Raw genomic sequence first — 25,604 nt, forward strand, 5'->3', positions numbered from 1 at the left:
TTGAATGTGGTCCGGGTGTATCTTTCTGCTACGACTCCTTTTCGAAGGTCGGACTCTCTGTGTGTCTTGGTGGCTGGTCCGAGGAAGAGCCTGTCGGTCTCTTCGGCCACCATTTCTCAGTTGATCAGACAGATAGTAGTTCAGACTCATGCCATAAGGGGGTGGGCACCTCCCTTTCCAGTCATGGCACATTCTACCAGGGCAATTGGCGCTTCCTGGGCTTCCTGGCATCAAATGTCTGTTTTTCTGGGTGTAAGGCGGCTACCTGGTCATCTGTACACGCTTTCACCACATTTTACAAAGTCAATGTGGACGCATTTTCGGATGCTATCTGAGGTTGAGACTCCCCTAATGGGGAGTTCTTTTGAACGTGGGTGGAGGTTATTTTCTCTGTGTTCCCACCCCTCATTTTCACACTGCTTGGGGATGTCCCTAAGGTCAAGATTAAAGTGCTGTGTCCATCGAAAATACATATCCCACTTACAGCATCAGTGTGTTTGCTAGGCCTGGTGGAGGGGATATCATGGTCCTTTGGGCTCTACGCGGTGCTATCTCTATCATTGTTTTACGCACGTAAAGCCATTTTATTATGTTGGAAAAAGCCTGAACCGCCAACAGTATCCTACTGAAAAGACATTGTAAACAAGGCACTACCCTTTCATTATGCTACTTAACTAAGTAGGGGCTGTCCCAAGAATTTCGAGAAGGTGTGGCAGTGCTGGGTGGATTCTGAGGACACTTTAATATAGGTACTACAGCGTTTTAAACCTACTGTAAACCATAGTTAAAATGTAAGTCAGATGTAACCAAGTAGAGCATTGTTTCCCTTAGAAGATGGTGTAATGCATGTGATCCTAGGAAATTTGCTCATACTCCGATACTGCATGTAATGTTGCACAGGTTATGGGGTGGGGGGAATTCTTGTGTGCTTTGTACTGTATGTCAAAAAAATGTTCAATAAACATAATTTTCAAAAAAAAAAACGTGCTGTGTCCATCAATGAACGAAAAAGAAAATAGGATTTTTGTACTCACCGTAAAATCCTTTTCTCTGATGTTCATTGACGGACACAGCACCCACCCCTCCTATTTATGTTTGTACTGCTTGTTGACAAACTGAGCTGCTGGGAGCAGAGTGAGGGGTTATAGCCAGTAGGACTACTGCCTGGGCAGTACTGTGCTTTTTTCCTAGTCCTCTCCTAAAGGTGGCGATATAACCCTAAGGTCAAGATTAAACTGCTGTGTCCATCAATGAACATCAGAGAAAAGGATTTTACGGTGAGTACAAAAATCCTATTTTTTTTTTCATTTTTTTAAATTACATTTTTTTTTTATTGCATTTTAGTCTAAATATGAGATCTGAGGTATTTTTGACCCCAGATCTCATATTTAAGGGGTCCTGCCATGCTTTTTTTTCTATTACAAGGGATGTTTACATTCCTTGAAATAGGAATAAAAGTGACACCATTTTTTTTTTTAAACTGTGTAAAAATAAAAGGTAAAATAAATAAGAAAAAAAATGTTTTAAATGCGCCCCATCCTGACAAGCTCACGTGCAGAAGCGACTGCATACGTGAGTAGCGCCGCATATAAAAACAGTGTTCAAACCACACATGTGAGGTATAGCTGCGATCGGTAGAGTGAGAGAAGTAATTCTAGCCCTAGGCCTCCTCTGTCACTCAAAACATGCAATCTGTAGAATTTTTTACATTTCGCCTATGGAGATTTTTAAGGATAAAAGTTTGTTGCCATTCCACAAGCGGGACATGTTTGGTATCAGTTTAACATTATCTTTCACAATATAAAAAAATATATAAAAGAAAATATTTTTTCCAAAAAAGACCGCAGCGCAAATACGGTGTGACAGAAAGTATTGCAACAACCGCCATTTTATTCTCTAGGGTGTTAAAAAAAAATGTATAATGTTTGGGGGTTCTAAGTAATTTTTTAGCAAAAAAACTGTTTTTAACTTGTAAACTGTGCAAATCTCAGAAAGAAGCTCGGTCCTTAAGTGGTTAAGTCTGTGTGTAAGTGTGTGTTAATACATCAATGTGTTGCAATACAAAAACTTCAGAAAGACACATTTCATATTACCTCTGCCAACTAGTGCAGATTCATGCACCATAATGTCAGTTTTGCGACTGCCATGTCAGATGCCAACCTAGCTCAGGTTTAACTGTTTCCTCTGTCAAGACAGAAACTGATAGATAATCTCTTTAATGGGAACATAGACAAAACCAAAAATCATTTTTTTCTAGAGTGTGGAATGGAGCATCTGATGGTGTTTTATTGCAGTCCATGCCTTCCTGTCCTGGTGTTGATGCCACCCTCAAATTCATGTAGAGGCTTTACAGGGACAGGCAGTGAGGGATAATCAACCCATTGGGATCACAGACAGAAAAAAACACTTGTCATAAATGTGTACTCTCAATATAAAATGTAAAAACATTCAGCCAGAAGTATGCTTTAAATCTAGATTTGCCAATGCTGCTATTTTAATGGATGGCGAAGACGAAATTTGTTGTTATTTGGATAAAAACAAAGTTTTTAATGTTTAAAGTAAATGGTTAATAAATGGTTAGTAAATGGTTTGAATGGCTACATTTAGGGGTTAGCGCTTAAAATTTATAAATGATATGCAAAAAAGAGTATATAACTATTTTCAGGTATGATAAATTACCGCCTGTCCTTAAAAAAAAATCTAAGTGAAATTTTCTACACATACAGAGAGGTGCTTAGAAAATTCTAAGCTGATCTAGCAAAGGGTGAAACTGTCGAGTTTTCTGGGCACCAAGGTATACATGACCTCCAGAGCTGAAAGTGTTAAAGAATATCATCATTCTAGTTATCCTTTACTGTGATTTGCTAACATTTATTTATTGTGAATCCATGTACATGATATTATAGTGAGTTGTTGTTGTTGTTTGTTGTTATTATAATATAGTTGCCCAACTGCTTCGCACTTTTTATTACTCCTAAATTACATCTTTATTTTTTAGAAAATAATAAAGGAATGAATAATTTTTTTTTCATTTCAGTTCACAGAAAAGTATTTGCACCATTTAAAAGGTAGAAAGCTTTCACAGCCAATTTATTTGGTCACTTTTGTGGAAACTGCCATAGGACTACTCAACTTTAAGGTAAGTGTACAAGAGAATAATATACAGTTACCACTGCAAGATTAATTCTGATTGGTTGCTGTAGTTACTACTATATAACCCTTTAGGGGCCATTTACATCTGCATTTCGGGTGTTTTTTTTACCTGGTGTGATTTCTATTGAAATGGATGATAACGCATTAAAGTGCATGTCAACAATCATTGCCATACATTTTTACCACTCATTACAATGTACTTTACATTGCACATTAATGTGTGTCATAACACACTTCAACTCACATTCACTTGGGTTGATTTACTAAAGGCAAATAGGCTGTTCACTTAGCATAGTGAATTAAATGAAGCTCTAGAAGTAGAGGTACCGGTAAGGCTACTTCTGGATTTTAGTAATGCCTTCAATCATTCAATCATGTGCAAACAAATATACTGTTGTTTTTTTTTTGTGTTTGGATATTCTTTACAAAATGAGTTTTTACCTCATTCCCTGTGCTGAGGGAAAATTCTCTTGGAATGTAAACAGCATATTAGCCTTTAGTAAATCAACTCCCTTGGCTGAATGTAACACAGCATGCTGCATCAAATTTTTGATAACCATGATGTACATCATTTACAAAAATTGTATTCAAAACGTTTTATAGCAATATATTTCATATTCAGCATATATAATTCAGAGATGTACACCAAGTGCACCTCTTCTGTTTTTCACTTACAAATTTGCAACATATTCTATTCTTTTTTTAATCTGAATCAATATAGAATTACAATAAAGAATTCTGTAGAATATTGTGTCTAATTGTACTAAATTGTGCCTATGTTTTGTAATAAAAAAAAAATTCAGTATTCATCTTCATGCTACCAGATATATTATAATGAATATTCCTTTTTTTAAATTCTAGGGCTGTGTAAGAATTTTTTTTTTTAGGTTGAAATTATTGAAGTGAACTAGGACTGTGGAATAAAAGTAACCACACAATGCAGTCTGTGTTCACTTGAGTAAGGCATAGTAACCATTTCCCTAAGTGTCCATGTATTAAACAATACTGCTGTCTACAAGCCCTAAAGCTCTGCTGGCACCTGTTAAACTGATAATACTCCAGACGCAGTCCCCACTGCTTGAAGCTCATTTTAATAGTTTGGCTTGCCTCACCAGGACATTTGCCTCATACTTGTACCTTACTTACATTAAGCTATAGTAGGACCACATTAAATTATATTTTCAGATTATGTGAGACATCAGTATAGTGCACGTAGGTGTCCCTATAAAGGAAACCTATTGTGGTTTCTTAGCGCTAATGCAAACGTTAAAATAAGCTATGTTTTTATTTCTGCTTATTGATATCTGAGGATCTTGCATAGGTTCTAGGTATATATAATCTCTACTAATCAACATAGTGCATATAGGAACTTTTATTTGTAAAAAGTGTTATTTGTTCATTAATAACAATATTTTAATTGAATTACCTTAGACCCCTTTTACACTGAGGCTTTTTTTAGGCGATTTTGGGCTAAAAATAGCATCTGTAAAGCGCCTGAAAAACGGCTCCCCTGCAGTGTCAGTGTAAAAGCCTGAGTGTTTTCACACTGAGACGATGCACTGGCAGGACATTAAAAAAACTCCTGCAAGCAACATCTTTGGTGCGGTGAAGGAGGGGTGTATACACTGCTCCTAAAGCGCCCCTGCCCATTGAAATGAATGGGCAGCGCTACCAAACCACCGGGAAAGCGCCGCTGCAGTGGCCTGCTAGTGGCTGAAAACTTTCTGCAAAAACAACGGTAAATCGCCACTAAAAATGGCGGCACTTTCCCTACGATGCCTTGGTGTGAAAGCAGCCTTACTAAGATGTGCTGACTGCAACTAAAACATCAACATTGGGAAATGGATGCTTATTTTCATGCATGAAATGTGCATTCTATCTATTGGTAACCTTGCCTTTTAAAGCTGAATTGCACTAATGGAGCTTCTTTGTAAAAAGTGGAGTTACACTATGAGGTAAGTCCAAGGAATTTCATGACATTCCTTGGACTTATCTCTATTATTTTAGATGGCTATCACTGTAGTTCCGGGAGCCCAACACTGATGGTTCAGTTCTAAGCAGCTTCAATATTAGAGTACGTACAGCTCCTATTACTGCCCCTCTCAGTCCTCCTCCCCAATCACAGAAGCCTTTCTATTATATGAACTCATTCACAAAATACAAAGGCTTCTCTGAATGGGCATCTGAAGGGAAGGGGCAGTAAAATCTGCCTGTGTGTCTCTCTCTCCTCTCTCACAGTCCCAAGTGTCAGTGTTAGCCACCTTTCAGATACAGGGCATAGCTGCCCTGTGTGCTCTTTCTCCCCTCTCACAGCATAGAGAGTCAGTGTAAGCAACCTTTCAGATACAGGGCATAGCTGCCCTGTGTGTTCTCTCTCCCCTCTCACAGCATAGAGAGTCAGTGTAAGCAACCTTTCAAATATAAATAATAGAGATGTGTTTAAAAGATGTCATGCACCTCTTGGACTCATAGTGTGCCTGCACGCTATAAAAAAAGGGGTTGAATTCCTGGAATTCAGCTTTAAGGCAACACCATGGTTTGGAATATTGATTGTTAGTGTGCTCTAAAGGTTAGTAGAGTTTTGTGTTTGCATAGTTTCCACCCACATTTTCACTGTTGTGTTGCTGGGAATATTAGCTCACTTCAAGAAAGAAGATGGCAGAGCTTTTCAAAATTGCTACACCATAGAAATCTGCCTTGGCCACACTTCTTGGCCTGGTGTACTGTACAATGCTGCACATGCATGGTGATAGGAATGTTGTTGATACTGTGAAGAAAATGATAGCTAAAATTTTCCCAATATGCTAAAGAATGAATTTTGAGATAATTAATGCTTCTTATGTTCTGTAGTATGCACTGTCATTTGAAACCTCGTCTGTTGCATCACTTGTAAATAGACGCAAAAAGATTATTGTCCAATTCTAACCAACAATAATCGAACTAAGAAATAGTCACACATCTATACATATACTGTGACTTCTGCAGACAAACCCTGGTCAACTGATCTTATGATAAAGCAAAACATTCACAACTGGACATAATTGTATCTCTGTAATGAGGCTGGTTCCAGAGATGTCTGTTTGTGACGATCCTAGAGGAAATAAAATAAATACACTTGTAGTGGGGCATCCCCCATACGATTAAATTAATTTTTCCATAGGGTACCAGTTAAAAGCACACTATCTTACCGTATCTCCCACAAACTCTTCCTTCCATGCAACTGGTCCATCGCAACCACTTCTCTTCGGCACTCCAGACTTGTGGTGGCCACTGTGATGTCATTACATATAATGCAAGACCATCAGTCCTGCATTGTAAGTGAGTACAACAGAACCTGCCCTCAAACCAGAGCATCAAAGAGATGAAGTGAGCACTGGCTGGTGGTGGAACAAAGAAGATGGTAAGTAAAAGTGCTTTTTACTGGTACCCGAGGCAAGAGCAAGCATTTAACCCCTGTAGTACAAAGTGAGCTCTACTGTAAGGGTTTTTTTTCATATCCCTGAAGTTCAGCTTTAAATTAAAAAAAAACATGCCTCATTATTATGGCTGCCCTAAAATGAACCAGTCATTAATGAGCATTTGTAGAAATCCTTATAACAGTTCAGCCCTAGTTCTCAAGGAAGTATGTGACTCTGATTCTTTACTTGCATTCTTTCCTCGTTAGATCAGACATGTCAGGTTGTAAGGTCCCCATAGAGGGTTTCTAGCCTTCTGCCTGAGCTTAATATTAATAAGAGACACTCGTAAAACTCTCACATAAAAAAGGTGTTGTCAGGATTACATAAAAGTAAGCTAAATGTTTTGTTAACAAACTGCTTTACCCCATCCAGCAGCCTGGAAACAGTTTATCAGTACATTAGACCTGAGCATACACAGGCAGCCTATTTTGGGGGCTTCCAGGCTTACACTTAAACTGCAAATACACTATTTTGTTAGAATTTTTTCATTTTAAGAATATTCCCTTGATTTTCTAAAGCCGACCATAGATGGTGCAATTTTCTTTCCTGCAGGACAGAAAATCACTCGTGGAGAGTCATTCCTGCCAGGAGAAAACACAGTGATTACTGCTAGTGGCTACTGGCTGAACTGGCTGAGAATCAAACTGTCTATGGCTGGCTTAACAGTGGAGCAAAATTGATGTTTGTGTTAAAACATTTGTTCAGTTTTATGATAGTTAGTCGAGTCAAACTAATGTTTGTTTTTGACCACAGTGATAAGAAAATTTGAAGGTGCAGAATGGAAAGTTTTTCTTGAACAAATTTATTTATAACAGTGTATGTTGTTTCCGTTTGGTAAAGTCCATCATTTCCAAAACTGATGTTTAAAAGCAATTCAAATTTTGAAGAACGTTTCAAATTACATTAATCAGGTCTTCGAAAATGTGCTGAGAGTTTTTTTTAACATTTTTTGTAGAAATGTTCTTTCAAAGATTTACTAGTAGATGGCCAGGTTTAGTCAATTTGTTTTCTTTTCCGGGGGAGAAAATAAGTAAGTAACAAAGCATACAGCTTTTTTTGTTGTCTATATGAAGCCCAAGTAGCCACAAAGGCTGCCAAAAAGGGAGAACATATAGCAATATGTATTAGGGCTCATTCACAACAGCAGTTGGGGGCTGTAAAACCCTACAATTAAGCTGTACTTTTACCCCTTTCCTCCCATCCCCTATCAACAGCTACCCCCTTCAGCTGCAGAAGCAATAGCTGGAAGTGAACCCGATGGCTTGTTTCATGGCTGTGGCAGTAATTGTATCCCATATCGCTTTCGGTGGACATAGTGTACACCAGACGCAACCTATTCTAGTGAGTGGGGCTACTATGTAAGCAGCCCCCCACTGCTGCATGCAATGCATGTGGTTGTGGCATGCTAGTGCATGTTTGAAGGAGTTAAAGCAGTTGGTGAGGAGGCAATACAACACCTCCTCACCACTAGTCAGATGCTCTCCAAAAAGCTAGTGTGAACGAGCCCTTAAAGTGTCACTGTTATTTTTTAATTTAGAACTAATAAAAATTTAAAGCACATATTATGATACTCTTGTGATAAAAGCTCAGAGTCCAGACAAAAATGAAAGCCAGACAATCAAAAGTGCAAGTCCCATATTATGATAATGAGTTCACAAAAGTGCAATAAAATAACTCAAATATATTAGAAGGAGGTAGATAGAGAAGGCAGATATTGATCTATATTTTTTATTCTAGTAACTAAGGTTTCCATTTTTTGATAGTGCTTTGTTTAGGACAAATTTTAGTTTACATTGTAATATTATTTTGTTTACTATAAGTACAGTTACAAAACGCACAGTAAATACATCTTTTTAAAAGATGATCAGATCTTTTTTAAAGTGGTCACTGGTCAGACATAATGTAGCCACATTTATTAACAGTAACAGAGCAATTGTATGTTAGTTTTTCCTTATTGCCACTGACTTATGGTGTGCACTGACTTTCATCTACACTTACACACAGTATGGGTGAGACATTATCACAATCCCACTGTCTTAGGCTTCTTTCACTGCTTAAGCAATATCTAGAAAGAAACTGCTTACAGGTTACCAAGCAACAATGCAAGGCCCAGAGCAAGCAATACAGTTTCTAATAAGGTCAATCAGACAGCACAGAGAATAGGAATACAGTTTGCATAAACCCCTCATATAGATTAAAGTGGAACTCTGGGATCAATCTAACTAATCTTAAAACTGCTCCACTCCTTTATAAGCCTATACTAACTGCCCTGTAGAAGAAAGATGTATATACTTACCTATTTTCAAGCCAATCCTGTCTGGTCATGTGATTGGCTTCCCTTTGTCAGCTAGCAGTAGGTTCAGGGGAGAGGAGGGGGCACCAACAACGGATGGCCCATAGCAAGCCTATGGGTAAAGTCACTGCTCAGGTATTCCAGCTATTGTCAGAGCACTTTCTCCTCTCTCCTTTAGCTGGCTCTGGCTGACATGGGGGATTACATGACCAGACTAGAGCAGCCTGAAAAAAGGTAATGTGACAAGTGTGGAAATTTGTAGCTCATTGGTAGAGCCAAGCAGTGAGTTTACTCCACGTGAGAAATGCATTTCAGGGCTTTTTCTGCCCGCTTTTATTGAAAACAAAGCAAAAAGTTTACACTTGAATAGTTTCCTACACAGAGGGTACTCCCCATCAATGCAACAAAACATAGAATTCAGCCTTGTGGCTCTCTTTGCAGCTTCACTGCTCAGGCCACTTTCCTAGGTCCTTCAGACCATCAAACACACATTCCCAGTGCTCCTGCACAAAACACTGTACCTTTGTGTGCATGACTGCTTCTCCTGCAGCTCTCAGCTGCTACATCCACACAGGCTTGGGCCTTTGTCCTGGCCTGGACAGTATGATGCAATGTGCACCTCACTGCTCTTTTTACACACTGACCCCGTCGGGAGGGTGGGGCCACTGACCTCTAACTCTGATTTTAACGTAAACCAAGCACACACCTTCATCATCTGTGTGCTTGTTTCTTGCAAAACCTGGCCCAGACTAACATTTTAACCACTTAAGGACCTCCCACCACATATATACTATTTTGTGAAACAACGTACCCGTACGTTGTTTCATGCACAACTCACTGTTGATGCACATGCCCGCTGCACTGCAGGGGAGTCGATGTGTGTGTCCCGTGGCCGCGATGTCTGCCTGCCACCCACGATCAGTTCTCAGAGAGGCAGAACGGGGATCTGCCAATGTAAACAAATGTACACTGTGCAAATGTACTCGCAGTCATCCCCCTCCCCCCACAGTTAGAAACACCTCCCTAGGACACACTTAACCCCTTGGTCGCCCCCTAGTGTTAACCCCTTCCTTACCAGTGTCATTTATTCCGAGATTAGTGGCTATTTTTATCTCTGATCACTGTAATAATATCACTGATCCCAAAAAGTGTCAAAAGATTCCGATCTGTCTGCCGCAATGTCACAGTCCTGCTAAAAAATTGCTGATCACTGCCATTACTAATAAATAAAAATGTCATAAATCTATCCCCTAATTTATACATGGTATAATATGTGCGCAAACCAATTAATATACATTTATTGTGATTTTTTTACCAAAAATATGTAGAATACATATTGGCCTAAACTGATGAAGAAATTCGTTTTTTTAAATTTTTGGGGGGAATATTTATTATATCAAAAAGTAAAAAATATTGTTGTTTTTTTTTTCGAAATTGTTGGTCTTTTTTTGTTTATAGCGCAAAAAATAAAAACCACAGAGGTGATCTAATACCAACAAAAGAAAGCTCTATTTGTTGAAAAAAAAAAGGACATCAATTTTGTTTGGGTACAACATCGCACAACTTTGCAATTGTCAGTTAAAATGGCGTAGTGCCCTATTGCAAAAAATGGCCTGGTCATTAAGGGGGTAATCCTTCCAGTCCTTAAGTGGTTAAACAGTGGCATGTGCCCAAGCTGCCACAATAAGTATATGCATCTTTCTTCCACAGAGTAAATTAGTATATGTGTTAGAAGATTAGATAGATCAATCCCAAAATTCTACTTTAAGTATGGTTTATTACTGTTTATGAAACAGTGATTGACATACATACCAAAAGGCCCCTATGCTAAATTAATTTCTTGCAATCTCCCCTTTAAACTACTGCCACGTATAATGTAGAAGCAGTTATTAGATTAGAGTAGATAGATAGATACTGTAGATAGATGGACAACAAGCCTACAAAAGTTGGGATGCTGTGTAGAATCTACATAAAAACAGAATGCAAACTGCAAATTTCTTAAACCCATATTTTATCCACAATAAAAAATATAAAGCATAATTTATTAAAAATTAGGTTAACTGGCAATCAGTCAGTGACATGATTGGGTATAAAAAGAGCATCTTAGAGTTTCAGAGAGTCTCAGAAGTAAAGATGGGCAGAGGTTTCTCCAATCTGTGAAAAGCTGTATCACAAAATTGCTAAACATTTTGTTCCTCAATGTAAAATTGCAAAGGCTTTAAATACATCACTATCTACAGTACATACTATCATAAACAATTTGAGAATCTGTAGAAATTTCTGCAGGCAAGGGGCAAGGCTAAAATACAATATTGGATGCCTGTGATCTTCGGGATCCTAGAGGGGACTGCAATAAAAACAGGCATTTTTCTGTGATGGACATCACTGCATGAACTTAGGAATACTTCCAAAAATTACTGTCTGTGAACACAGTTTGCCATGCTATCCAAAAATGTAGGTTAAAGCTCTATAACGCAAAGAAGAAACCCTGTCTGAACATGATCCAGAAATGCTGACGCCTTCTCTGGGCCTAAGCTCATTTAAAATGGTCTGTTGCAAAGTGGAAAACTGCTCAGAAAAATCTAAATTTGACATACTTTTTTGCAAATTATGAAATATTTTACAAAGAAGAGCCAGGACTGTTAAACAGCTGGAAACCTATATCAAACCTCTCCCAAAACTCCAGCAATTGGAGTTACCAAATGTTTCCAGAGTGTTGTTAAAAGAAGAGAGGATGCTACTCAGGGGCGTACCTAGAGCATTTGGCACCCGGGGAGGATCCTATATCTGGCACCCCCCACCTTAAAATGTAAAAACACCCCACTGTGCCCCCATGCATACCTCTGCATCCTTCAATATCTTTTTGTCACTACTGTGTACCCCCCCTCTCCACAACTGCACCTCTGGACCCCTTTAAATTACACAGCACCCTGCACCTCTGGCCCCCTTTACATTACACAGCACCCGGAACCTCTGGACCCCTTTACATTACACAGGACCTTGCACCTAAGGACCCCTTTACATTACACAGGACCTTGCTCCTAAGGACCTCTTTACATTGCACAGCACCCTGCATCTCTGGACCCCTTTACATTACACAGCCCTTGTACCTCTGGACCCCTTTACATAACACAGCGCCCTGAACCTCTGTACCCCTTTACATACCACAGCATCCTGAACCTCCTGACCCCTTTACATACCACAGCATCCTGAACCTCCTGACCCCTTTACATTACACAGCCCTTGTACCTCTGGACCCGTTTACATTACACAGCCCCTCACAGCTCTGGACCCCCTGCATGTTACACAGACCCCCTACAGTGCAGATCCCCCCTACAGCACTGTGTAGACATAAAGGAGGAGGGGGAAGCGGCTTCACTCTGCTCAGCTGTGACAGCTGCTGCCGACACTGATCAGAGCCACGACCACAGAGAGAAGGGGATTGTTGCGCCGGGTCCTGGGTCACTGTGCCGACAGGTGTCACTCGGGTGCAGCTCACACCTCCCCCTCTGCAATGCCACTGCCTGGGGCTCTCCGTGTGTGTTCCGAGGTACATTATGGGTCTGCAGAGGGGGTCTGTACACTGAAAAGCTAGTGCTTCCTGTGTGGTCTGCCACCGTGCGGTGCTGCTGCCTAACCCACGACGCTGTCTCCTCTTCAGTGGCAGAGGGGTAGCCACTGGCCTGACACCCCCCCCCCCCCCCCCAGTGTGTGGCACCCGGTGCGGCCCGATCCCCACTTAGTACGCTGATGCTACTCTGCGGTAAGCATGGTCCTGTCCCAACTTTGTTGAGATGTGCAGCTGCCATCAATGTCAAAATTACCTTATTTTTTCCCTAAAAAGGAACGTTTTCTCAGTTTAAACATTTGATATGTTTTTTATTTTGAATGAAATTTTGGTTTATGAGATTTGCGTTCTCCATTCTGTTTTTATGCAGATTTTAGTAACTTTTATGGAATTGGGGTTGTAGTTAGATTTTAAAATTAAACCCTTTTCACAGTAATTACCTTTTTTAACCTACATAAGCAATTAGGATTCCTTAACACATCATCAGAAAGGCACACCCACCATAACTGTGTCACCACATTGTGGTAAGACAGAACTCAATTTGTAGACCAGCCCCACAACACTCATCTTACATTTCATCACAGTGCTTGGCCAGATTCTCACCTATAGCTATTTAGGCACAATTTACACCTTGTAGCTTTAAGCACAAAGCTACAATGATGGCTATTCACATGTGAGTGCTCAGATGCTTGTAGCTGAATGTCTGACACTCTAAAAGCTACTTTTGAAGTAGAATTGGGCATTTTTTGCCCCATACATTTCAATGTGAATTCAATGGGAATTCTTTAGCTGTAAAAACTGGTTCCCTCTCCCATACACTGCTTTTCATTGAACAAAACTAAAACACCCAAAGCTTGAATACACATGTAAAATACTTGAAATACAATTCCAAAATTACTGTATATACTATAATTACTGTATATACTATCAAATAATGCCTGAAAATTACTCTACTCAAGTGTGAATGGGCCTAAGAGCATATAGACATTATATTGCAAGGGGATTTCACAATGCTTCTATTGTATTAAATGTATTAAAACCAAAAGTCTTAAAAATTTCTAAAATCTTACAGCAATACCAACATTACCAAGACTGACACATTTACTTTATCAAAGTATTTCTGCACAGCCTGCAAAAATATGGGAGCTGTCAGGCTCCAGGCCTGTCATCTTAGTCCTGGCTTACCTAACTACCTAGTCTATAATTGACTTGGAAGGGGCATTTAGGATGGGCGCTTAAGATTTGCATAACTGAATGCTTGTTCTGGGTCAACTACCCACATGAAAGTAAAGTGAGTAAAGGTTCAGGATGAGAGATTCCCAAAAAAATTGACAAAAAAATGGTACAACGGGCAACGTTTTAATGCTCCTTTCCATATATAATCTCTGTAAGTCTATTGGTATTTTATCAAATTTCAAAATATCCAGCTTAATCGGCAGCCCCCTGATGGAACAAGACATATGATTACCTTGATTCAATAGGTGGAGAATAGTGGAGTACCTTCTTTGCTTCTTGCTTTAGATGCAGAGAAGGCATTCGATAGAGTTCATTGATTCAGCCATAATGTCCCTCTATACGAAGCCTTCTGCTAAAGTATTCACTTCAGGAAATTTGTCCAAAAGCTTTGATCTTTCTAATGGAACAAGACAGGGCTGCCCTCTTTCACCTATAATATTTTCATTGGCAATAAAACCTTTGGCAGAACTAATCTGTCCTAATGAATCAATTACAGGTATTAAAGAGGCAATATTGAACATAAGCTAGGATTATTCACCAATGATCTAATACTTTACGTATCCAATCCTGAAACCTCTCTCACCAATGTGCAAAATATATTAGAATCCTTTGGGAAAATCTCGTATTACAAAATTAATAATAACAAATGTTATGTCCTGCCTATAAATATATCCCAAGAAAGCTACATGACCCTTAAAAATAAAACAACTTACACTTGGGACAAGCCCTCCATTCCTTATACGGGGATCCAACTTACCTATCCCACATCTAAATTATATGAAGTAAATTTTCCTAAAGTACTAGAAAATATAAATAAGATTCTCAAATCTTTCCATAAAACACAACTCTCCTGGGTAGAGAAAATGGGGGCATTTAAAATGCAGACCCTCCCTTAAATTGTTTATTATTTCCACTCGCTCCCCTTCCAGGTGAACAATGCATTTTTCAACTAAGTGAATCTAAAGTTTTAAAAAAATTATTTGGAATGTTAAAAAACCTAGAGTAGTATTCTCAATTCTTACCACTACTAAAAATAAAGGTGGAATGGGTCTCCCAGATATTTAACAGTATTACTATGTATCACTCCTTGATCAAATTAAATTTTGATTTTCTGATTCAGACAAGAAACTTTGGATAAATATTTAAAAAGAAGTCACCAAGAGCAATGACATGTGTACATTAGCTATAGAATATGCTTTGCTTCCTAAAGTCGTAATACCAAAGCTCATCACTATCAAATCCACCCTGATAGCTTGGAACACATATTATCTAAATCAAAGGAACTAGGTGAACAAATTAATTTTCTTGCCCTTAAGAGTGCTGAAGTACTGTAGTGCCCGTATCTCAGTGAATAATTGGATTTCACAGGGGTTTAACTAATATGTCTATCTACCCCTATCCTATAAAGAGTTGGTTCTAAAAAAACTTAGATATTTTGAAAGATTAAAGGAATTTTGACCCGGAATGGAGCAGGAATATCCCATCAATAATCTGGAGATACCCAATGAACAAATATGCTTGTGATAAGAAAGGAATATCCTTATTTTATATATTTTTCTCAGAATTCCCTAAATCTGTTAAAACCAATAATATGCTGAAATGGGAAAAGGATCTTTCCCTATCTATTTCTTGGGAACAATGGAATAAGGCCATAATTCTGAGCACTTAGGCATCATCCTGCATTATACATTGGGATAATGCCCAAAAGATATTAAACAGATGGTACCTTACACTATATAACCTTTCCAAAATCTACCCATCACTCTCCCCAACTTGCTGGCAATGCAATGAACAAACTGGTTCCCTTTATCATATTTTATGGAGTTGCAAAATTCTTAGTAGTTTCTGGAAATCTGTTTCAACATTTATTGCTAACCTCACTGGTAATTTGCTTCCCCTTACTTGCGCAATGGCCCTTCTAGGAATAAATCTGGATCTTTACTCTTTAGAGTATAGAACAGTAGTAGCAAACATATTAATAGCAGCAAAGTTGACTATAACAAAACTATGTAAATCCAACGAAGCACCGTACTTATCTGATGTTGTTATACGGTTAAATACACAAGCTCAATAGTAGTTGATGTTAGTGTATAAAAATGACAACACGGTCAAGTTTGAGAAACTAGTGTGGACTAGTGTGGACCAGGCCCCGTCTGCCACAACCCTGGCAAACAGATTTACGCCATGCTTGCTCAAGAGCATGGCTATGTCTCTTGAGACTTCTGGTATCATCTGTTTGCCAGGGTTGTGGCAGACGGGGCCTGGTTCTGTGTGTAGAAAGAGGAGCAAGTATGTCTAGGGAGGATGACAGTGCGTTGTTGTAGATGGAAGTGGTTAGGTCTGGGCAGGACAGGGGTGCAATTTTGTCATAAAGGCCATCAGTAGCAGAGTGAAAAAGGGAAGGGTTGAGGTTGCAAAGGCTTCTGCGGGTAGTGGTTTGTGGGTTATAATTATACATTATTGTATACAATTATAATGTTGTATAATACAATACAACACATTAAATCATTTCTGAAGTTGTATTCGGTCGTAAAAGAATTTTCGGAACAAAGGAACCTCTCCATTTTCGCAATGAGACTAGTATGCAAAAAAAATGGACGATCATTTGTCGAATATTCTCATTGCGTTTATGAAGCTTAATGCTGATCATGTGCTATGTAATTTTGTGGCAATTGCAGCTCACTTCCAATCATGAAAAAGTCCAGGATCAAGGCAACCTACCCCAACAACTTCTAGAAACACAGAAATGAACTAAACTATTGGTGGTGGGATTTGTAGAGGGTAAAGTCTTGCAGGGACTTAGATTTACGCCATGCTTGCTCAAGAACATGGCTGTGTCTCTTGAGACTTCTGGTATCATCTAAGTCCCTGCAAGACTTTACCCTCTACAAATCCGCCCTTCTCAAATACAATTCCTGCCTCCACACTGCTAAACAAACCTATTACAACACCCTCATCAAAACCCTCTCATCCAAAGCTCGTCAACTCTTTTCTACCCTTAATTCCTTACTTCACCCCCCACTGCCCCCACCCCCCAACTTGCTTACCTGCCAACCATTTCAATAGCAAAATCAACACAATTCGCAAGGAGATATGCAGCATTCATCTTCCTCCCCTACCCAACACAACAGGTCCAACACCACACTCAATACTCTCCTCTTTTTGCCCAGTTACCACAGATGAAGTTAATAAACTCCTCTCCAGGGCCCACCTCACTAGCTGTTCCCTGGACCCTGTCTCCTCACAATTACTGTGACCACCTTCCCACTCCATCCTTAAGTCCCTAACCCACATCTTCAACCTCTCCCTCTCCTCCGGCATGTTTCCTTCCCTGCTCAAACATGCACTGATTACCCCCATATTCAAAAAACCCTCACTAGACCCCACCTGTTTGAACAACTTAAGACCCATCCCCCTGCTACCGCTTGCCTCCAAGCTCATCAAACACCTTGTCCATGACCAAATGAGTCGCTACCTGGTGGACAACAACCTTCTCAACCCCCTACAGTCTAGCTTCCACCCACAACATTCTACTGAAAGTGCCCTACTAAAACTCACCAATGACCTACTAACTGCTAAAACCAATGGGCACTACTCCATATTCATACTTTTAGGCTTCTCTGCTGCCTTTGACACAGTTGACCACCTGCTCCTCCATAGCAAATTACACTCCCTTGGCCTCTGCAGTTCTGCTTTATCCTGGTTTTCCTCCTACCTATCTCAGCGCACTTTCAGTGTCACTTACAACTCCATCTCCTCTGCTCCTCTTCCTCTTTCTGTTGGGGTGCCCCAAGGTTCTGTCCTTGCGCCCCTCTTATTCTCGCTCTATACCTCTTCCCTGGGCCAGTTGCTAACCTCCCATGGTTTCCAATACCACCTCCATGCCGACGACACCCAGACCTATCTCTCCACTTCTCAACTCACCCCCTCGATCTCACAGATCTCAAACTTACCGAATGACATATCAGTATCGATGTCACACCACTTCCTCAAACTCAGTCTTTCTAAAACTGAGCTTGTTATATTTCCTCCTTCACATCCCCCCCCCCTGTGTGACTTCACCATTAATATCAACAACACAACCATTGGTCCCTCCACACATGCCGGGTCCTGGGTGTAATCCTTGACTCTGACCTCTCCTTCAGCCCCCATATCCAATCACTGGCTAAATCCTGCCATCTTCACCTCCGCAATATCTCCAGAATTCGACCCTTCCTGACTAATGACACCACAAAGCAACTCGTTCACTCCTTGATTATTTCCCGCCTTGACTACTGCAACTCTCTCCTTAATGGTCTACCTTGAGCCTTAAGTAGGCTATCCCCCCTTTAGTCTATTATGAAGGCTGCTGCTAGACTAATACAGCTCACTAATCGATCCGTGACTGCCGCCCCTCTCTGCCAATCCCTTCACTGGCTCCCCCTACCCCACCGTATAAAATTCAAAATGCTAACCATAACATACAAAGCCATCCACGACATCGCCCCCATCTACATCACCAACTTCATCTGCAGATATCGCCCAAATTGTTTCCTCCACTCCTCCCAGGACCTCCTTCTTTCTAGCTCCCTTGTTACCTCCTCCCATGCTCGCCTTCAAGACTTCTCCAGAGCCTCTCCCATCCTCTGGAACTCCCTGTCCCAGTCTGCCCGATCAGCCCCTACCCTGTCCACCTTTAGGAGATCCCTGAAAACTCATTAATTCAAGGAAGCCTATCCCACACCCACCTAACAACTGTCCCAGAGCCACCCCCCATCAAATCATTCTCTGCAGCTATTACCTTTTGTACCACCACTCCCTTTCTTTAGAATGTAAGCTCTACGAGCAGGGCCCTCCTGTACCTTTTGTATTGAACTGTAATTGTGTTGTCCCCCCCCCTATACATTGTAAAGCGCTGTGTAAACTGTTGGAGCTATTTAAATTGTGTATAATAATAATAATATAATGTATTCTGTCATTTCTGAGCATACGTGGCCTCGGTTTTTCAATTTTTTTCGGACGAATACTGTACTGATTATATGAAAATCATACGTTCTAATATTGTATGAGAAAAAATTTTGTGTTTTTCCCTTCAGATAATTTTTCACGAACTGTTGTGAACAGCTCTTTTTAATCAATAGTTTTTATTAAAGTTTAAAATTTTATCAAGACAAATGACAGAAAATATGACTAAATAACAGATCAGTTACAGTAGTTAGATACATAGATAATAGTATCCAAAAATAATAAAAAATATAATATAAAGAAAACCATATTAATTATCTCAATTATAATCGGGATAATAAAGATAACAATCGGGAGGTTATTAATACATCCATTGTGGAGACAATACACAAAAGTAATATCAATATTATCTTCATATATTTATATACTGCCAATTTAAGTAATTCAAAGATGATGAACCTAAATATATTCCCGAACACCCCTATGGGTGCTAAACTGTGTTCGGGACAGTAATAGTAACATGTCATTTAATAGATACAAAACAAAGATTAAAATATTTGAGCGGGGTAAGTAATTTTTTAATTCAAGTTATCTAGGAACAAAGAACTCGTGCAATGTTTTGGGGACTAGCCCATTTTAATAAATGGCTGCCATATGTCGTGAACAGCTCTTGAAAGCTTTATTTTTCATCCAACTTTCTGATCGTGTGTACAAAGCATTAGTCTTGAAAATTCCAGTGTGTCTTTAGTATATGCTCTGTATGAATATATGAAGACAACCAATGTAATGATAATGTGATAGAAAATATACATATAATAACTGAATATGTAAACTATTGTTGACTTGCTTTACATAACATAATCATTATTGTAGATATAGTTGCAATTTAGAAAACATGAAAATGAATCAGTGTGCTAGTTGTGTTATGCAAAATGTTATTTATAATTTTGCTTACATTTAGAGTGTTTGTGAAGAAGCATTGCGGAGAGGACCTCAAGCTGGCCTTCACCTAGATGGAGTCGTGTTTGGAGCTGAAGATTTTAGAGCCAGTATAGGTTTGAGCTAATAAAATCTGTGATAGGACATATGGAATGTAGATACATTGCACAATATTATATTATACTACTGTTATGCCGCCTACACACGGCCAGACTTTTCGAGGGACTAGGTCCGGCGGTCTTTCCGACGGAGTTCGGACGGACTTTCCGAATGAACGGACTTGGCCACACACAATCACACCAAAGTCCGACGGATTTGAACGTGATGACGTACGACTGGACTAGAATAAGGAAGTTCATAGCCAGTAGCCAATAGCTGCCCTAGTGTCGGTTTTTGTCCATCAGACTAGCATACACACGAAGGGATTTCTCGGTCCGGCGGAGTTCCAGTGGAAAAATTTAAAACATGTTCTATTTCTAAAGTCCGCCAGATTTTTGGTAAGCAAAGGTCCGATGGAGCCCACACAAGATCGAATTGTCCGACGGACTCGTTCCATCAGACCTTTGCTGTCAAAAAGTCCGGTCATGTGTAAGCGCCATTATAATCATCCCACATTGCTATATGGGATGACAAAAAAATATGGCAGATGGAGTATGACTGGATGAGATGGGAAAAAGTTTTCTAAGGCCAGAATGTATACTGTTCAGTTGCACTGTACACACAAGCGTATGAAGGGCCAGCTTTGTTTCACACAGCCTTGTATCAGAAATAACATTGTTGTTGGCTTTCTTTGAAATGCACATTGTTTGTCACTTGAATAGAGCTCCCTTGTAACCCCCTCGATAACATGTGCATTACTGCACTTTGGTGCCATTCTTTGTTAATGGCACTCCAACACAAGTATCCAGTGTCCCTGTATTACATAAACACAGGTGTTATGCATGTATTTCTGGGTGCTCTTATTAAATTATAAAAGGTCACCAACCTATCCATGTAGTAAAACATACCTCAGATAAACCACAATACACACATATACCTGTAGATTGGAAAAAAAAGAAGCATCTGTATTTTTTAGTTGTGTAGATGCCTGTTAAGGACCCTCCTAAAAATTATTGTGCACAGGTACCATAAACTTCATTGCCAAAATAATGTGTGTGTGTGACACACATGAAAATGCGCACACATAAGTGTGATTTGGTTTTCAATTTCTTAAATCATCCTGCATTATACATTGGGATTAGGGATTAGCCGAACACCCCCCTGTTCGGTTCGCACAAGAACCTGCGAACAGACCTAAACTTCGTGTGAACTTTAGAACCCTATTAAAGTCTATGGGACTCGAACGTTCACAATCTAAAGTGTTAATTTTAAAGGGTAATATGCAGGTTACTGTCCTAAAAAGTGTTTGGGGACCCGGGTCCTGCCCCAGGGGACATGGATCAATGCAAAAAAAAGTTTTAAAAACGGCCGTTTTTTCAGGAGCAGTGATTTTAATAATGATTAAAGTGAAACAATAAAAGTGTAATATTCCTTTAAATTTCGTAGCTGGGGGGTATCTATAGTATGCCTGTGAAGGGGCGCATGTTTCTGCTGCTTAGAACTGTCCCTGCACAAAGTGTCATTTGTGCAGGAAAAAAAGTCTTTTAAAATCACTTGCGGCTATTGTCGGGTCCCGTAATACAGAGAACACTCAATGAGTGTTCTCTGCATTAGCCGACAATTCATTCATTCATTGATAAAAAAAAAAAAAAAAAAGCGTGGCGGTTCCCCTAAATTCAATTACCAGGCCCTTCAGGTCTGACATGGATATTAAGGGGAACCCCGTGTCAAATTAAAAAAAAAAATTGACGTGGGGGTCCCCCTAAATATCCATAACCAGACCCTTCAGGTCTGATATGGATATTAAGGGGAACCCCGCATCAAATTAAAAAAAAATTGACGTGGGGGTCCCCCTAAAAATCCATACCAGACCCTTTATCCGAGCACGCAACCTGGCAGGCCGCAGGAAAAGAGGGGGGGACGAGAGAGCGCCCCCCCCTCCCTCCTGAACCGTACCAGGCCACATACCCTCAACATTGGGAGGATGCTTTGGGGGTCTGTGACCCCTCAAAGCACCTTGTCCCCATGTTGATGAAGACAAGGGCCTCATCCTCACAACCCTGGCCATTGGTTGTGAGGGTCTGCGGGCGGGGGGCTTATCAGAATCTGGAAGCCCCCTTTAACAAGGGGACCCCCAGATCCCGCCCCCCCCCCCCTGTTTGAAATGGTAAGGGGACCATTTCACAAAGAAAGTGTCAAAATGGTTAAATAAGACAAACACACTTTTGAAAAATTCCTTTATTAAAAATAAAAAAAATAAAAAAAAGATTCCAGCGGTGCTAATCCACTCTTGCTATCCAGCGACGGGTCTCCGGGGTCCAGCGATGGATGATCATATCCAGCGACGGGGGATCTCTCAGTCCAGCGCTGTCCATACATCCGTCTTCTGTCTCCACTCCGGAGACACTGCAGAGAGCCCAGCGCTGACGTTTCTTATATTAGGAGGGCGGGCCACCCGTCACTTGACCCCGCCCCTCTGACGCTGGAGAGGGAAGCCAGGGGTTCCCCAGTGACGTGTGGGTGACCCCGCCCCCTCTGATGTAACGCAGGTTTCCGTTGCATCAGAGGGGGCGGGGTCACCCACACGTCACTGCGGAACCCCTGGCTCCCTTCACCAGCGTCAGAGGGGGCGGGGTCAGGTGACGGGTGGCCCCGCCCTCCTAATATAAGAAACGTCAGCGCTGGGCTTTCTGCAGTGTCTCCGCAGTGGAGACAGAAGAAGGATGTATGGACAGCGCTGGACTGAGAGATCCCCCTTCGCTGGATATGATCATCCATCGCTGGACCCCGGAGACCCGTCGCTGGATAGCAAGAGTGAATTAGCACCGCTGGAATCTTTTTTTTATTTTTTTTATTTTTAATAAAGGAATTTTTCAAAAGTGTGTTTGTCTTATTTAACCATTTTGACACTTTCTTTGTGAAATGGTAGGGGTACTTTTGTACCCCCTTACCATTTCAAACAGGGGGGGGCCGGGATCTGGGGGTCCCCTTGTTAAAGGGGGCTTCCAGATTCTGATAAGCCCCCCGCCCGCAGACCCTCACAACCAACGGCCAGGGTTGTGAGGATGAGGCCCTTGTCTTCATCAACATGGGGACAAGGTGCTTTGAGGGGTCACAGACCCCCAAAGCATCCTCCCAATGTTGAGGGTATGTGGCCTGGTACGGTTCAGGAGGGAGGGGGGGCTGCTCTCTCGTCCCCCCCTCTTTTCCTGCGGCCTGTCAGGTTGCGTGCTCGGATAAAGGGTCTGATATGGATTTTTAGGGGGACCCCCACGTCAATTTTTTTTTAATTTGATGCGGGGTTCCCCTTAATATCCATATCAGACCTGAAGGGTCTGGTCATGGATATTTAGGGGGACCCCCACGTCAATTTTTTTTTTTTATTTGACACAGGGTTCCCCTTAATATCCATGTCAGACCTGAAGGGCCTGGTAATTGAATTTAGGGGAACCCCCACGCTTTTTTTTTATTTTTTTATTTTTTATTTTTTAATCAATGAATGAATGAATTGTCGGCTAATGCAGAGAACACTCATTGAGTGTTCTCTGTATTACGGGACCCGACAATAGCCGCAAGTGATTTTAAAAGACTTTTTTTCCTGCACAAATGACACTTTGTGCAGGGACAGTTCTAAGCAGCAGAAACATGCGCCCCTTCACAGGCATACTATAGATACCCCCCAGCTACGAAATTTAAAGGAATATTACACTTTTATTGTTTCACTTTAATCATTATTAAAATCACTGCTCCTGAAAAAACGGCCGTTTTTAAAACTTTTTTTTGCATTTATCCATGTCCCCTGGGGCAGGACCCGGGTCCCCAAACACTTTTTTAGGACAGTAACCTGCATATTACCCTTTAAAATTAGCACTTTAGATTTCTCCCATAGAATTGTATAGGATGTTCCGGCTTTTCGAATTTGCTGCGAACAGCCCAAATTGTTCACTGTTCGCTGAACAGGCGAACAGGCAATGTTCGAGTAGAACATGAGTTCGACTCGAACTCGAAGCTCATCCCTAATTGGGATAATGCCCAAAAGATATTAAACAGATGGTACCTTACACCATATAACCTTTCCAAAATCTACCCATCACTCTCCCCAACTTGCTGGAAATGCAATGAACAAACTGGTTCCCTTTATCATATTTTATGGAGTTGCAAAATTCTTAGTAGTTTCTGGAAATCTGTTTGGTTTTCAATTTCTTAAAGCAAATAACTTATTTAAAGTGGTGTTAAACCCAAAAGCAAGCATTTATTATACTGTAGCTTACCATTTGTTAGATGTGATGACAGCATTATTTTCTTTTTTTTTTTTTTAAATATAATGTTTGTTGAATTTTTTTCTTAATATGGGGCAAGCCCCTAGTAGATACAGTAATAACAGAGAAAGGCGGAGGTCGCAGCCTCCCAACTATAACACATAACAAGAAGTAACTTCTTTCAAGTAAATTTCACATTTGTTTGGGAGTTTCGTACATAACATATATCGGTATCCCCCTGCTGTCATATTGAAGTGTTATTACTCTCTGCTAGTTACCTAAGACAGCAGGTAGTTTATATTTCCTATCTCCCCACGTATATTCACTTTGGAAGATGTGTGAATGAGTCGACGGCCTACGTGTCAAGAAAAGACAAAGAAGACTAGGAATAGAAGGAAGAAGAGAGGGGGAGAGAGACAGAAAGGATAGAAAGAAGGAGAGGGGCAGGGGGGGTACGGCGGATAATCTTGTTTCTCTATAGACCAGGGAAGGGCAGTGCAGATCGTCATGGCGTGTCTCCTCGTAAAAGAGATTTGCCCTCCTCTGAGTGTATGAACATCCAGAGAGTCCAAGTTTTAGCATATCGATCATGTTTATCTTGTGCAGTCATTATTAGTCCTCCATTCTATTTATCTCCTCTACTTTTCGCAGCCACATTACTGTGGTCGGTGGACATTCTTTCTTCCAAAGCATGGGGTTGCATGATTTGACTGCGTTCGTCAGATGTCTAAGAATGGACCTTTTATAATGCCTGGGAGGTATAGATGAAACGTGAAGCAGAAAAAAGGCTGGATTATTTGGAATCTGGAAGTCCGTGAATTTTTGGGATATGACTCGGACTGTTGTCCAAAAGTCTTTTAATTTATCACAGGACCAGAACACATGCAACATAGTCCCCCTGTCCTCTCCACCATGCCAACACAGTTCTGGCATGTCCGGGAAAATGATATGTAAGCGACTGGGCGTTAGATACCACCTTGTCAAGATTTTATAGTTGGTTTCTTGGATTTTAGTACATAACGAGGACTTGAGGGAGAAGTTAACCATGCTCTGCCTCTGCGTTTCAGTAAAAGTGCAGCACAGGTCTTTCTCCCACTTTGCAATACATGGCAAAGTGGGTTGCTGGTGGGGCGTATTTAAGAGTGTATACATTTTGGAGAGGACTTGTGGGAGTGGTTTAGTCTCTGAGCGATACTCCTTAAGTGTAGTCAGGGGTCTACTGTAGGTTTGGGGATTTGGTATAGTATGGAGGTAATGATGGATCTGTATATTTCTAAAGATACACAAACCACAATCCCTTTACCTAGTGTATCATCACAGCGCTCAAATTGCCCAAATTCTACACCTTAGCTGCCACTTACCATAAAATATCATATATATAAAGGTGCACACAAACTAATTCTAAAACTTCAATTAACTAATTGGTTGCACGTGGCGCTATTACCTGTGTTACCTTTCAGTAAACGCTACCTCACCTAAGTGATCCTATCTAAATCCAAAAAATGTGTTATAAATTACAAACAAAACATTACATAGATCATTATCACTCAGTGAATACTCGAATTTGCATTTAAATTATACACACAGTGACAAGTATAAACAGATGTGAATATAGTCCATCCACCAATCAATATTAATAGTAGATATCCAGATTA

The 25,604-nt window shown here is 40.4% G+C and overlaps 1 protein-coding gene across 2 annotated transcripts in view; it reads left to right on the plus strand.

Annotated features, from left to right (window-relative positions):
* CLYBL (citramalyl-CoA lyase) overlaps positions 1–25,604 on the plus strand; it is a 596,361-nt gene that overhangs the window by 427,352 nt on the left and 143,405 nt on the right. For both annotated transcript variants that reach the window (XM_077482940.1, XM_077482939.1), the window contains 2 exons: positions 3,038–3,139; positions 19,614–19,707. In XM_077482940.1, the coding sequence (XP_077339066.1) occupies positions 3,038–3,139; positions 19,614–19,707 (196 nt within the window). The remainder of the gene's footprint in view (positions 1–3,037; positions 3,140–19,613; positions 19,708–25,604) is intronic.

Source organism: Lithobates pipiens, unplaced genomic scaffold, assembly GCF_037356315.1.
Source record: "Lithobates pipiens isolate NorthernLeopardFrog02 unplaced genomic scaffold, aLitPip1_a1.2 Scaffold_16, whole genome shotgun sequence".
Lineage (NCBI taxonomy): Eukaryota > Metazoa > Chordata > Amphibia > Anura > Ranidae > Lithobates > Lithobates pipiens.